Genomic DNA, 15,061 nt, shown 5'->3' with positions numbered 1-15,061 from the left:
AATTTTTAGAAATAACAAAATGAAATACATGTTCTGAAAAATGTTTTACAAGATGTGTCGGCCAAGCAAGGAAGGTATCAAGTGTCTGCCCCACTAACTAAACCTCTTGAGTATGTACAGGTACGTGAGCATTAGCATCTTGAACTTCCTCAACACCAGTAGCTTGTATAAAAGCTTGATTGAACAGTGCACTTATATTATTCAGTGGTTGATGTTTTATTTTGGAAATCAGTGTTTGTTGATTGATTTGAATGGATTGATTGTATGATGTGAGTGAATTGGAATTCATAAATCATATGCTTTGAATGAGCATGCAGTCATTAGAAGAGAAAGAATATGGAATTAGGATCATGACTAAAAATGTTAGTTGGTTTGTCAGGTTGATTGTGAAGGAACACGTTAGCCATAACCCGGTGAGAGTGTGATCTTTAATTATGAGAGAACGACTAGTAGTAAGTAATGGTTTTTGCATGAATCTCTGAGTATGGAATGAATGCATGTGTTTGAAGATGATGAAGGCCATGTTGTAATTGAAAGTAGCCCCTTAGCCAAAAAGCTTACCTTGTGTACGAATGATTCATCCCTTGCACCCAGTTTGAGCTAAAAGTATGATTGTTTGATTGAACCTTGAGCCTGTACAGTTTATCTCCTTCTACCTTGTCTTAGGTTGTAGGAGAGCATCATTCATGAAAGGAAAAATTTGGTTCAAAGCATTTTGCCCCAAATTTGGGGGAGTTTATTGGGTGAAAGCTTCCAACGGTAAGAAATAATAGCACACACAGGAGTTAATAAGCACAATAATGTGTTAAAAAAAACTGTAAGTAGTAAATAAAAATAAAAATGTATGTTGTTATTCAAGAAAAAGAAAAGCTAAGTGCGGAAAGGCAAGTAATAGAGCTGGAATAAAAAGAAAGAGGTTAATCTATGGATGAATGCTCTTCTAGAACTTAAGTTTTGCATCCTAGAAAAACCATGATTTGTTTGTAGCCCAACCTCATTACAAGCCTAGTAAAGTCCTTCGGATTCAAGTTTGTGTGTTCTTAACTATATGGTATGAGATGAAGTGCAAATATTGAGACTTATGTTGGTTGTTGACTGATGGATAGTCCAAACACTTGTGCTTGAGTGAAACAGTAGCTGTGAGGCTTTGGTTAATGATCCTTCCTTGATATCTGTCATTCTTACTAGCTTATTTCAGTTGTGTTCCTTAATAATCATGTTCACATCTTTGAAAAACTGCATGTCTTGTGAGAAGTTGTTGATGGAAACTTTGAATGCCATTCATGTCATGTGATTGAATTCTTTGGAATAAACACATTTGTGAAGAACCACTGTCAATTTTTGTCACTTGAGGACAAGTGAATTGTTCTTTCTTTGCTTGAGGACAAGAAAAACTGTAAATTTGGGGGAGTTTGTTAGTCGTCGTTTATGACTAACTTTTGTATAGAAAAGTTTTTCAAAATGTATATAAATCTCCCAATTTGTGGTTCTTTTTGGTAGGATTATAAATAAAATTGCTTTGTTTAGATCTCTACTCAGTAGAAACTTCTTTACATGGAATTAATGTTAAATTTTCTTTAATTTCATGCAAAAAAGAGCTATTTTGAAGATGTGCCAAAGGAGTCATCACGCTAAGCGAGCTCAATGCGCTTAGCGCCCATCAAAGGCTAAGCCTAGCACCAGTGCGCTTAGCAAGTAAAGGGGAATCTGGAAAGGCATCTACTCCATAAGCACGCGCTTAGCGCGTTATCAACTCGCTAAGCGAGTCGTCTGTCGCTTTCCAGGCTTAGTGCAAGATTGGCGCTAAGCTCAATTTCACTTACTCGCGCTAAGCGCGACGTCGAGATCAGGAAGCCCTTTTAAGCCTGATTTGCACAGAATTAAGGGAGAGCTGAATAGCCGTCAGAGGCCTGAAAAGTGTGAATTTCAGAGAGAACAGAGCAGAGCAAGGGGCCAAGTTTTCATCTTTTAGGGAGATTAGTGAGTTTTTGAGAGATTGTGAGATTCCTAGAGGTGGTGGAGACATCCCCACTCCTTTGTAAGCAAGCAATTTCTCTTGATTCCTCTTCTTCAGTGTAAAAGGAGCTTCCTTGCCATGAAAGGCTAAAACCCTCAGTTGGGGATTCTTACTGAGTAGTTGATGTAAACTCTTTTTCATATTTAATTAAGGTTGTTTTATGTGTTCACTGCTTCTATCTATGCTTATTGTATGCATGCTTGTGGCTTGATCACCCATTTGTGTGTGCTGTTAGGGACTTTAGCCTTGGGAAATGTATTGTTTCCTTAGAACTTGATAGAGCAGGGACTGAATAACTGCATTGCTAGGGATAGTGTGCAGGGTTTTAGTTTTCTTTATTATGTTGTGAGTATAATGCTGTTTAAATTAAGCTAAGTTCAACAAGAGGGATTTGCGAACGAAGTTTGATTTAAATTAGTCCAAACTCTGGAGGAATTAGTGTTTGGTATTTTTATCCTCAGCATAGAACACATGAACATCTTTAATTAGAAAAACATCTTTAATTGCATCAACTTACTCAGTAGGAAGACCCAACGCATTTAGATATCTACTTTCACACTTACTTGTTCTCGTTTATTGCTTTTACTTAGGATAAAACATACTTTTGCTTTAATTCACAATCATTAATTTCTGTTTGCAAATACCTGCTTACTTAATAAAACTTTACTAAATGAACAAGTTCCCTGTGTTTGATACTCGATTTATTCCATTTTAATTATTTACTTGATGATCCGGTGCACTTGCCGGTAGATTTCGCACCCACACAAATAAGTAGTATTCTTAGGGGCAAACATCAGTAAAAAAATTGATCATGGACAACAAAGGTAACAAGATCTGGAGAGGTGCTGTAAGGAGACCTCATAACACAAGTCAGAAGAGGGATGTTATCAATTACAGGGTTTTCCTTCCAATTGTGAATCACAACAACAAGAAATATTTCGAAAGGAAGAAAGCCCTAAGATGCATGAGTCATTTGTAGAGTGGCTAGCCTCAAGATCTCACTCATTTTTTATGAGCATTGTTATATCGCACAAAGTAATGTAACATTAAAATTCACAAAATCACATGCAAACTTTCTTCTAGATGTCTAACTTCTAAAAGATGATTTCTCTTGTGTTTGCTTTGCATATGATGTTTTCTTAAATAAAGATAAAAAAAAGTAGGTCCTTATAAAATTCTCTTGTGAGGATGCTTGCCAACCTCTTCACTAAGTTTATCTCTAGCATAAATCATGTCTATGCATTATCTTTTCTCTCCATCTTAATTAATTGTTGTGTAATGATAAATTAATTTTAATGGAGGGGATGGAATGGGAGAGGAAGGAAAGGGAGGGGAGAAACATTCTTGCATCATAGGGTTCATTGAGAACCTTGTCCTTAGGGTTTTGAAACAGATCCAAACATATAACCATATGGATGGATGATGGAATGGATTGTGGAAATTTCTTGACATGAGCCAACCGACAGTCATAAATGTGATTGTAATAGGCTAAGAAACAAAGGGGGCACCTAGATTGCTCATATTAGACGAGGGTTGGGATTGTACATTGAAAGTGAGATATATGAACTTTGAGAAGGCAACTAGCAAAAAAGTGTTTGAGTCATGTGAAGGTGCTATAGGCGGGGGAAAACAAGGTGCACATAGATTTGTGTTTTGTGGAGTATCTAGTATTACTTTAAACTTTTGAGTTGTTTACTTTTTTCTCTTTGACTGTTAAAATGAGTTTTTCCAAGAAAAAAAAAGTTTTTTCCATTATATTTGGTTACTTGACACAACATACTAAATGAAAATAATATATACAAATGAAAACATATTTGCACAATTAATTGTAAAAAATGTTTATATAAATTAAAATAATATAATACTTTCTTGAAATGAGCCAACTGATAGTTAAGATCGTGTGGAAAAATATGATTGTATCGGGCTAAGAAAAAAGGAGGCACCTATATTTTCCATATTAGACAAGGATTGGGATTTATGGTTGAAAGTGGGATCTAGGAAATTTAAGAAGGCAACTAGCAGAAAATGAAAAAGATGATGGAGCTCACAAATCAAGAGGAGGGGGTGAATTGGCTTCTAAATCAAAACAATTTTTTTAAAAAATCAGTGTATAAAACTTTTTTTCCATGGATCCTATCACAAACTTTTGATAAACCAATATTTAGTCAATGACCCTTTACACAAAATCCTTTGTTAAAGTTTTTTCTTCAAAAAGACATTTTCTTTAACCTTCAGGAAATTGATCAAGACCAGAATGAGAAAGAAAGATAAGATCAAGAGAAGAAGTACACCAAATTTTATACTGGTTCACTCTCTATCTCTAGAGAAGCTAATTCAGTTATCTAATCCAACCCAAATTAGATTTTCACTATGCGTATAGAATTCTTACAAGCAATATTAGTTCCTACCCTTAGCCCAAACTATAAAAAAAATATTCTAGCATGCCTTTAGAAATTCATTCACATACTAACAATGTGCAAACCATACGAAAAGTAGAGTCAAAGAAAGACACAACCTGATCAATCATACGCAAGAACCTTGTTTGAATGAATGAGTGCCTTCTTGAACTCGAGAAATTCACAACTCACTTTTCACAATATGATCTTCATAATCAAAGATTAGAAATTGTGAGTCATACTGTATCTAAGCGCTTTTTCTTCTCTTTTAATCACTTACTTCAACTCATACAATTTCGCACTTTTTGCACTTGCACTTCACACAAAAGAGAGAACACAAGATGACTATTTATAGATAAAACAGTTATAACTGCCTATAATTGATTAAATATACAATGTAATCGATTATTTCAAAGAAGTAATCGATTATATTATCATTTCAATTGATTAAAGTGTTCTTTGCAAAAACTGGAAAACTTTCAAGAACAATGTAATCGATTAAAGCAAAGACTCTTGAAAAACTAATCATTGTCTCAAAAATAATTGTGTAATCGATTATGATTACCTTGTAATCAATTACAACGATATGAGAAAATTCTCTACAAGCTACTAACACTTGTGTAATCGATTATGATCATGCTTGTAATTGATTGAAACAGAGAGGTTGAAACACAGAAGAAATTTTCTAACTTTAGAACCTTTCTTCTTACTTCTACATGATGGTGCATGATGCACATATGAAATGATAGAGACTAAGATGCAACACACAATACAACAATCAATACAGATGCCACTCAAGAGAGTTGGGCATATAAAAGACAAAGTTTCTTCAAGTTTTAAGGCTAAGTCTCCATGTTGCTCCCCCTATCTCTAACAAAAAAGTTGGTTAAGTCACATGAAAATGCAATAGGATGGAAAAAACAAGTTGCACATAGATTTATGTTTTGAGGGAGTATTAGTGTACTTTCCATGATGCAATCCTCCCAAGGAGGAGGCCCATCACCAGAGCCATGGCTAAGAGACTCCAGGAAGATAAGACCAAGGATGCAGGAGAAGGCCCTAGGATTTTCATGAGCGTTAGGGTAAATTTTGGGCCCATAGGTTAAGTATAAGCCCATTTCTATTTCACTATTATTTTGGGCCTTGTATTTAGGGCTCCATAGTGTTAGGAGGGTACCCACAAGTTTAGAGTACCATAGAGTAATGTAGGATTTTTCAGTCATTGTATTTCAGGGCACCTAGACTAGTTTGTATTAGGGGTAGTTTTGTAATTTCACATGCATTAAGTGCACTACTTGATGTGTGTGTTGGGAAAGAAATTTAATTGAATTGGGAGAAACTCAATCCAATTAAATTTCGGACCAGCCAAAGGGGGAGGTAAGCATTTGCTTGCTACACCTCATTGCCACATCATATAGTCACATTTGTGCATGTCCTTCATGTTTTACATGCCTCATGACACCTAAGCACACTTAGGGGAGAATCTTGGATTTGATCTTGGAATAATGGACTGAACAATAGCTGAAATTCACTAATCATAATTAGTGAAATTTTGGCTCCAAATTTGGCTTAACAAATTCAAATTCAAATTCAAGTGAAATTTGAATAGAAATTCAAATTTTCCTCCAATTTTGTGTGATGCTTAGGCTATAAATAGAGACCTTGTGTGTGCATTTTGCAACTTTGATGATTTGAGAAATTAGACTTCAAAGTTCAAACCTCATTCTCCCTTTTTTCTCTCAAAATTCCGTTCCCCTCTCTCCTTCTCCCTCCACTCATCTTTTCATACCTTCAAGCTCTTATCCATGGCTTTCTATGGTGGTGAGTTTGTTATTGACTCATATTCTTCTCGAAGTGGCGTCTCCAATCATCTTTCCTCATTCTCTATTCCGCTGCCATTAGATCTCAATCTTCTTGTTCTTGATACGTAAATTTAGATAAAAAAAATTTGTAACAATTAATTTTGATTTAATAATTAATTTGTTTACATATATAAATTTTTATGAAACCAATGATTTTTATTTAAAATTTATGTATGTAAAAAAATTAATTATTAGATCAAAATTAATTGTCACAAAATTTATTATATAAATTTACATGTGCATTAAATATATATTAGAAATTTTAGTGTTATATATAACAACATTAATTATTTTATAACGTAATTGTCATATCAGCTCAATTGGTTAGAGTGTCGTGCTAATAATGTGAAAGTCACATGTTTGATTGGTGTACCAACAATTTAATGGGTGCACAAAGGAATGCCCTCCTCATGGTCCTCGTTGCTATCAGTGTGGGCTGGTGATTGAGGAAATAAAGAACATCACGAGTAACTATCCATATTTCTCCATCAAATTTTTGAAAAGGCAGGGGACTCTCTAGCCCATAACTTAGCTAGAAATGCAAATAATGTACCTCATAATTCAATTATTACTGAGGTTCCTAATTGTATTAACTCTCTTATTGAAATGGAAATGATCTGAGTTTCTTGCTGTCAAAAATAAATTATTTACTTCAGTATAGATTGTAAATAACCCATATCAGTGTATGTTGATAATTTATCCATTCATTTACTGAGATGTGGCAGCCTTTGTCATGTCAGATACTCAATAATTTACCACTGATAAGAAAGAATTAAAAAAAAAAAGAAATGACAAATACAGCACACTAAGAAAAGGCCAACATCATAAGGATGTGATACTTAAAATTTTAGTTCACGCAAAAAGGATAATACCAACAATATTATGGCTTCAACAATCCACTTTGCCAGTCAGTTTACAATAGAATACACACTTCCACACAAATCGTAATTAATACCATATTCTATTTCTTCAGCATCTATCTGCTTCTTTTACTATTACACAAATTTCACAATGTAACACTTGACACAAGGAGATAGAATTGACAATTAAAGATGACTTACATGCCAAATTAACTCATCTCAAAACACCCTTCAACACCTCAACTAGCTTAAGGTGTGCAGTTAGATGAGGGAAATGACCAATCATGTCTATGATCTCCAAAGTGGACACCCCTTTAATTTTCTCCTCCAAGTAGTGCCCTATGTTAAGTGGAACAGCCATATCATTGCTTGATTGGATGATAGTGCAGGGTATTTGAACCTTTTCAAGCATGTCTCTGTAATCACTGTAAAACACAGTTTTGGCTAAGGAAATTGCAACTTCAGCACCCATACTTTTCAAGCAGTTGTGGAATTTGTCAACAGAGGCAACATCATTTGGATCAACTGCAATAGGAGCATAGATTGAGATCCAATTTTCGTATTGCGACTCTATGGTTGAGACTAGTTGCTCAATATCTGAACTCTCAAAGCCACCTTCGTAGTCATCTGTGTTTATATACCTATGCATGTAATGTCATGATGTTATTAGGAAAATAATTTGCCCCAAGTAAAAAATAAAATCCAGACATGCCATAAACTAATTTAATTGTTTGCTACTAAGTTTAAGGGGAAAACATAAGTTAGAACCTTTAAGTCGTGCATGTTTTAGTCCTTAACCGCTAGATTCTTCAGATTTTTAAATCTATAAAAAAAATAGAATGTTTTGGTTTACACATTTTCATATTCATTTTATTCCTATAACTAAATTCATTCCTAAGTTACTATTTTATTCATACAACTGCTTTCATAAATCACACATTAATTTCTATTACATCTCTTTTTATTAAAAAAATGAAAATCAGTTACACATGAAACGTCTGTTTTTTTCTATTAATAAAACGCATCACATGCCCAACATGATCACCTAAGCAAATCAGTAAGAGACCCTAGAACATTAACATCTTTTACTCATCCGTCCCCACCTAACACAAATATTATTCCAAAAAACCAGGAAGTAGCATGTATCCTAGAACATGATTCGTGAGAGAGACTTCCAAGCATGGTTCAATGATCGGGACATAATTTACTATGTATGAATATATATATATAAATGGTCCAAATTTATGGAGACATATTTGCAAAAATGGAAGAGAGATGGTAGAATCCTCCTTCTGATGATTGAAAATTGAGTAAGTGAATGAAGAAGATAAATGTTTTACACATTCTAAAAAAATTAAGACTTAAAACCTTTTGTTACTTGTAAATAAGATGTTTTTTTTAGTACTTTTAAGTTTAATTGTTTTCTTGTTTTAGTTCTTGTTGTTAAATAATAATATTAACTAATAATGTAACAATGATATTGCAACTCATTTATTTGCTAAGTTATTATCAAGGTGTCTAATAATGTAGTCATGTATATCTTTCTCCAATAAATTGTGTTTTTAAAACTTTCATCAAATGAGCTGACATGCATCATCAATTGTTTGAACAAATGAAGTCAAACTCTTTGATCATTGTTAATAGTCTTTTAATATCAATGATATATCATTATTTAACATTGTTATTTGACACCAGCAAAGACTAAAAAAAATATAAAAAAAAAACTAAAAGAACTAAAACACTCACCATGGTTTGAACTAGTCAGAGAGAAATTTGAGGGAAAAAATTATAATCATAAGTCGATCAATATTTAATAGAAAAAAATAATAGAGGTATTGTTTCCAACATTTCAAAAACATTAAAGGTTATGGATTATATCATAAAAGATTCAAACCTCAAAAAGTCCATTTCATTTTTTCTATCTAAATTAAATTTTATACTACTCATTGAACAAGAGGTGGTATCATGTACTTAAAATTATAATTAATCGAATAATTAATGATAGCATAAAACTTGTTTTTTCAAAATAGATGGCCGGCTTGGCCGGCTGCTTGGTTTTTAAAATGAATATGTGTAGCAAACTTCCAAATTAGAACTTTTGAAAAGTATTGTACCAAAAATTCAAGTTAACAACACATGGGAAAGCGATTTTTTTTTTAAATTACATACGTGTATTATACTTGGGTAACTTTTCCCAACTAATATACATCCTATAGCGATGGTACTTATATATCTAATTATAGCAATAATTTTGAGTTTTTTAAAGTAGTTTCTAGTATTTTTTTAAAATAATTTTTAGTATTTTTTTGAAGCACTAGAAGTAATATTTTTTAAAACGTTAGTTTTTAACTTTTAACTTTTTTATATTTTATTCTCTTTTTATTCTTAAAATTTTTATTCAATTTCCTTAATACCCTATTTAAATGTGTTCTTTTACATTTTTTTCCTACTTGAACGGTTAGTTTTATCAAATACTTATAATTTATTTTCAGCTTTTAATTATTAGTTAATTTTTCAACTTTAAGCTAATTTTTCATTTAATTTTGTCAAAACATAGCCTTGGTAACATACTTTGATATCTTCTTTTTTTAACATTTTTTACTATAGAGTGAAATTTTAAAGTGATCTCACTATAAACTAGGATTAAGAGTATTTTTAGATTTTGTATAGTTCATCAAAGACTGGGAGATAAAGATGAAATGAATATAACTGAGATTTTTTTTAAGATCAAAAGTGGACAACAAAATTAAAAAAAAAAGTGTATGACTAAAATAATACTATTAACATATATTTAAAAACTAAATGACATTAAATAGTTAAGTTTAAGAACTTATTTGACATCTCAAGAAATTATTTACCATTTTTTTTTACTTTAAGAGATTAATGTGACAATACATACTAACTAGTTTAAGGACCAAAATGACTGACTAGTCTAAAAAAAATCATAAAAGAAGCTTATATAGAAATATAGATCAACTCAGTCAACTCACCTTGGTGAAGCAGTAACAAGAATAAGTCTCTTAAAGAGCTCAGGCTTTTTAGTTGAGGCAATGCAACCGATCATAGCAGACATGGAATGTCCAACAAAAGTGACACATTTGAGGTCCATCTCATCTATGATAGTGATTAAATCATCAGCATAAGGTTCGAAGGATGTGTACTTGGCATGGTCATAAAGGCTCTTATCTGTGACAGCCCCAGAAAAGGGCCAATCAAAGAGAACTAGAGTGTAGTTTTCAGCCAAAAGAGGAATGATTTTGTCCCAAATTGACTGGTCTGTTCCAAACCCGTGACACAAAACTATGGTCTCATTGCCTGAGCCTATGGTTCTGGCATTTAAAGCTGTTGAAAGGCTCTTTTCTGGTGTCACCATGTTTGAAAATATGGTTCACTAAGAAAGGAGTAAAAAAAAACTGAACTAGAATTATGTATACCTAGGTACTTGGTGGTGGTTTTGTTTAGTGCTGTCTGATCTCAATTTATAGTCCTAAAGAAATGGCTTAAAGTTAAATAACTAAATATAAGAGATTGGAGTGGTTAGGAAGTCGTCTGTCAAGTATCAAGGGCAGCTTGATTAACTATTGTGCAGACATCATGAAATTAAAAAAATAAAAAATGATGGTAGCTTGACGTTGTTCTTATTAACAGGGGATAGAACAATTCATTAATGAGAATATGCTGTGATGGGAGGTCTTTGCATTTAAGAACCTTGGTGGTTAGAACATCGTTTTTCAAGTCCAGTCCCATTAGTAATGGTGCAGAGTTCATGAAATTTTTAAAAAAATAATATTATGTTTTTTAAAAGTAAAAATACTCTTTGGGAAAAAATAACTTTAATATTCTACATTTTCTTATTATTGAGAGGCCTCCTATTTGTAAGTTTTGTCTAGATGTTACTAAAGAAATAATTAAAAAATTAACAAATTGGTACTTTAGATGAGGTTAGAAAGATGACCAATTCTAGGTCTGAATCCCTGATGGTGAGATAGTTTCAAGCATTAAGCACAAATTAACGATAAAAAAGAGTCAAATATGCACATACAACATATTGCACATTGTGAAAACTATTTTTAATCATTTACATAGTTGGTCGTACACAGAATAATTAAGCAACTTGATACAAGCACATGTGCCAACGAATGTTGTGCAAAGGGATTCTGATTCTGTCATGGTTGTACTCAGTTCATATTTGAATTTGTTTCTATTTTTTAACTTACTAATCATCTTTTATTTTCTTTTGACTACATCTCTTCAGAAATTCACAATTTTATTAGGAATTCTTAGTTTGGTTTGCATCTTGACAAAACTTCAAGGACACAATGATGGTATACAATATTTAATAAAAAAAATCAACAAGGTTAAAACTAGTCTTCCATTACATGATGAACCAAGATTTGAATCCTCGGTAGAAGAGAAGCATATTTAGTATCCGAATGTGTCTAACAGGATTATTTCCAATGAAAGATCCATGTTAAAAAACCAGAAAAAAAATATTGACATAAAACTATTTTCACCCTATAATGTTCTCCTGTGATATGTGACTATTTTCACATCTGAAGCCATTAAATGGGGTAGCTGGATGTTGCATCAGTACCCTTGACCACCAGATACAAGGATCGACTTTGTGCCAATATTCACCTCAAATATTTTAGGATATGTCACCACGAAAATTTTGTTTTTCAACCTCTAAAAAGCTTAAAAGGATCGATCAATAGTTTTGAAAGACACAACCTCCAATGCACTAGGTGTCATCACAATGTAAACACTGCCTTCTAAAAAAATATATGGCAGTTATCAGAACAGGGCTTCAATGGAGTTAATATGCGACTATTTTCATTATTTCAAATCTTAAAAATTTCATCACATTGTTAGATTGATAAATAGGGTGTGTAGTTAATATGTAAAGGAAGGAAAATCAAAATCCAATTTGCTTATGCAACCAGAAAATGCCTTTAACAATATAATTCTCTAGATAATTTACTCAAGGCTTCTACAAAAAAAAAAAAAAAAAAAAACAACCACAATCTGATACCCAAAAGTCATCATCCAAGCTGTCTATTTTCTCACCAAGAAATTTATGCACCTGATCTCCAATTTGAACCCAACTGCAACCTGGATTTTTCTTAGCTCCCCTTGACTTCATCAATTTCCTAACCTTGTTTGCCTCATCCCATCTTACAGCTTCTGCATACATATTTGAAAGGAGTATATAGTATCCACAGTGCTGAGGCTTTAATTCAAACAAATGTTCGGCTGCCCACATCCCCAATTCTATGTTCCCATGTATTCGGCATGCTCCAAGCAATGCACCCCATATATTAGTATCCAGTACAATAGAGAGGCCTCTAATAAGGTCTGCAGCTTCTTCCATTAGATCGGCCCTTCCAAGGAGATCAACCATACAAGCATAGTGTGTATGTGTTGGTTCAATATTTAGATCGCGCATCATCTTAAAGTATTTTCTTCCCTTCCCAATTAGCCCTCCATGGCTACACGCAGACAAAACCGCAATAAATGAAACTGAATTATATTCCACACTGTCTTCCTTCATTGCTTCAAAAAGGTTGATTGCAGTGTTCAACTCACCTTGCATACCATAGCCCAAAATCATAGTGTTCCAAGAGGCCGCATCCTTGTTTTGAATATGATCAAAGACCTTAGTAGCGAGATCTATTCGTCCACACCTGGTATACAAATCAAAGAGTGAGTTCACTGCAAAAAGATGAATGTGAAAAAGCTTTCTCACCAGCAGACCATGGACCTCTTTGCCTTGTTTTATGGAAGCTAGATTTGCACAAGCTGATATAACACCCATGAATGAAACAATATCAGGCCTCATGCCCAAGAGTCTCATTTCTGAAAACAAACTTAGAGACTCTGAGCTGTCATTTGTTCGAGAATAGCCTATAATTAGTATATTGTAGGAAACTTCTTCCCTGACAGAAATATTCAAAACATTCTGAGCAAGGTTTATGCATCCACATTTTGTCAGAGCATTAGAGACAAACAAATCCAAGGAGGATCCAACCCGAATAATCTGGGCATGAATTTCTTTTCCAACATTCAGGAAACCTGACCTTGCACAAACTGGAAGAACATTTGTGAAGGTTACATTGTTGGGGGTTTCTCCCTTGGCTTGCATTTGCCTCACTAATTCTACAGCTTCATACTCAAGCCTGTTCTGAGCAAAATTTGCAATCATAGCATTCCAAGATACAAACAATATTTCTTACTCCCATTTTATTGAATATAATGGATGCTATTCATGAAGATCCTGATTTGGGATACATATCTACCAATGAGTAATAAATACATCAGACTCAATAGCCATCCTCAAACTAAACCCATGGACTTCCGCTCCCAACTTGAAAAGTCCTAATTCTCCTAACACAGGTAGCATACTAGAAATGGTGACAAAGTTTGGTCCCATTCCCACATCAATCATCAACCTAAATACATCCAAAGCATCCATATACTTCCCTCTAAAAGAAAAACTAGTAATAATAGGATTCCAGGAAACCACATTCCTCTCATCAATATCATCAAAAACTTTCTTGGAAGCCTTCTCACTCCCACATTTCCCATAAACATCAACCAACGCATTTCCAACCTTTACATGGCCCAACAAGCCAACCTTCATAGCATAACAGTGCACGATCCTCACCATCACCTCGTCCTCAGTCTCTGCACACACCGGCAACACACTAGCAACAGTAACCAAGTCTGGTTGAATCCCCGGTTTGACCGCAACCATTTTTCTTAAAAACCCAAGTGCCTCCTCGTAAAACCCATGAAGAGAACACAGCCCAATAACAGTATTCCACGACACCTTATCCCCCTCAGGAATTTCATCAAACACCTTCATCGCATCACCAAAAAGCCCACAATTCCCATAAATGGACAAAAGGGTATTCCCAACAAAGACATCCCCATCAAAGCCAAGCTTAAACGCAACCCCATGAACCTCCCTACCCTTGCGAACCTCCACAAAATCAGAACACCTTCGGGACAAAAGTGTAGGTGCACTCATCAGGCTTAACACCAGCACGAACCATGGCGTTGTAGGTGCCAAATCCATCAAACACACCAGCAATGGAATTGGCTCGTATAAGGGTGTTCGACAAGAAGGCACTTCGGGAATATGCAACGCTGTGTTGGAAGAGAAGAATGGAATTTATGGGGTTTCCAAAGGAGGCATATTGAAGAATGAGAGAGGCGCAGAGAGAGACATGCGGGGGAGGAAGCCATGGAGGAGGGAAAAGGGGTGAACTTGCTTGATTTGGGAAAGGGTGTGGCAAAGGGTGCAGAGTTGGAGAAGGTTTGGGTTGTTGGAAGATTGAGTTTGAGAGGGTGTTTGTTGAGAACATGGGAATGGAATATCACGGAACAATGTTGTTTTAGTGATCAACCACCAACAAGGACTAAGAGCATGATGAGGTTATGTCTCACTGTGTTTAGTGTGTTAGCCTGTATCATAGTATGTTTGTTTGCTGTTGGAGATTGTTCTCACCTCAATATATTATTATTGATTTCACTTTTCCAGTCTTATATATTATTGACCCGCCACAATGTGTTTTTAGCACCCAAAAATGGAAGATTTCTCTGTTTTGCTTAGTGAAGTATTGTGTCGGCTAAAGAAGCAATTGTGGGAGCTTTAGCCGCCACAATTTTAAACTAATAAAAAAGAATTTGCAAAAGAGAAATGGTATATAAAAATCGTCTTTTAAATGACAACTTACTCGTTTTTGTGTTTTTTTTAATCTACCCATTTCAATAATTAATTAAAAAAAACTACACTATTTTGATAAAAAAAAACCTCCATAGTTCTCATGTTAGATAATCACTTTAATATTGAGATTGTGCAGATATTAAATTAAATTGACTATATCACTTCTACAATTCAAAATTAAATGGTCGTTTTACTGT

General features: G+C 34.0%; 1 protein-coding gene and 1 pseudogene across 1 annotated transcript; both read right to left on the bottom strand.

The window, feature by feature from the left end:
- Window positions 1–7,086: 7,086 nt before the first annotated feature.
- Window positions 7,087–10,663, bottom strand: LOC114402694 (probable strigolactone esterase DAD2). Its single transcript, XM_028365347.1, has 2 exons — window positions 10,126–10,663; window positions 7,087–7,776 (listed from the first exon to the last, which is right to left on the bottom strand). Exons 1-2 carry the CDS (start codon window positions 10,506–10,508, stop codon window positions 7,350–7,352), a joined length of 810 nt encoding a protein of 269 aa, XP_028221148.1. The 5' UTR covers window positions 10,509–10,663; the 3' UTR covers window positions 7,087–7,349.
- Window positions 10,664–12,036: 1,373 nt separating this feature from the next.
- On the bottom strand, window positions 12,037–14,639 carry LOC114402602 (annotated as a pseudogene).
- Window positions 14,640–15,061: the final 422 nt, after the last annotated feature.

This window comes from Glycine soja, chromosome 20 (genome assembly GCF_004193775.1).
Source record: "Glycine soja cultivar W05 chromosome 20, ASM419377v2, whole genome shotgun sequence".
Lineage (NCBI taxonomy): Eukaryota > Viridiplantae > Streptophyta > Magnoliopsida > Fabales > Fabaceae > Glycine > Glycine soja.
Note: the sequence above shows the minus strand (reverse complement) of the source record. Positions and strands in the feature narration are given on the sequence as shown.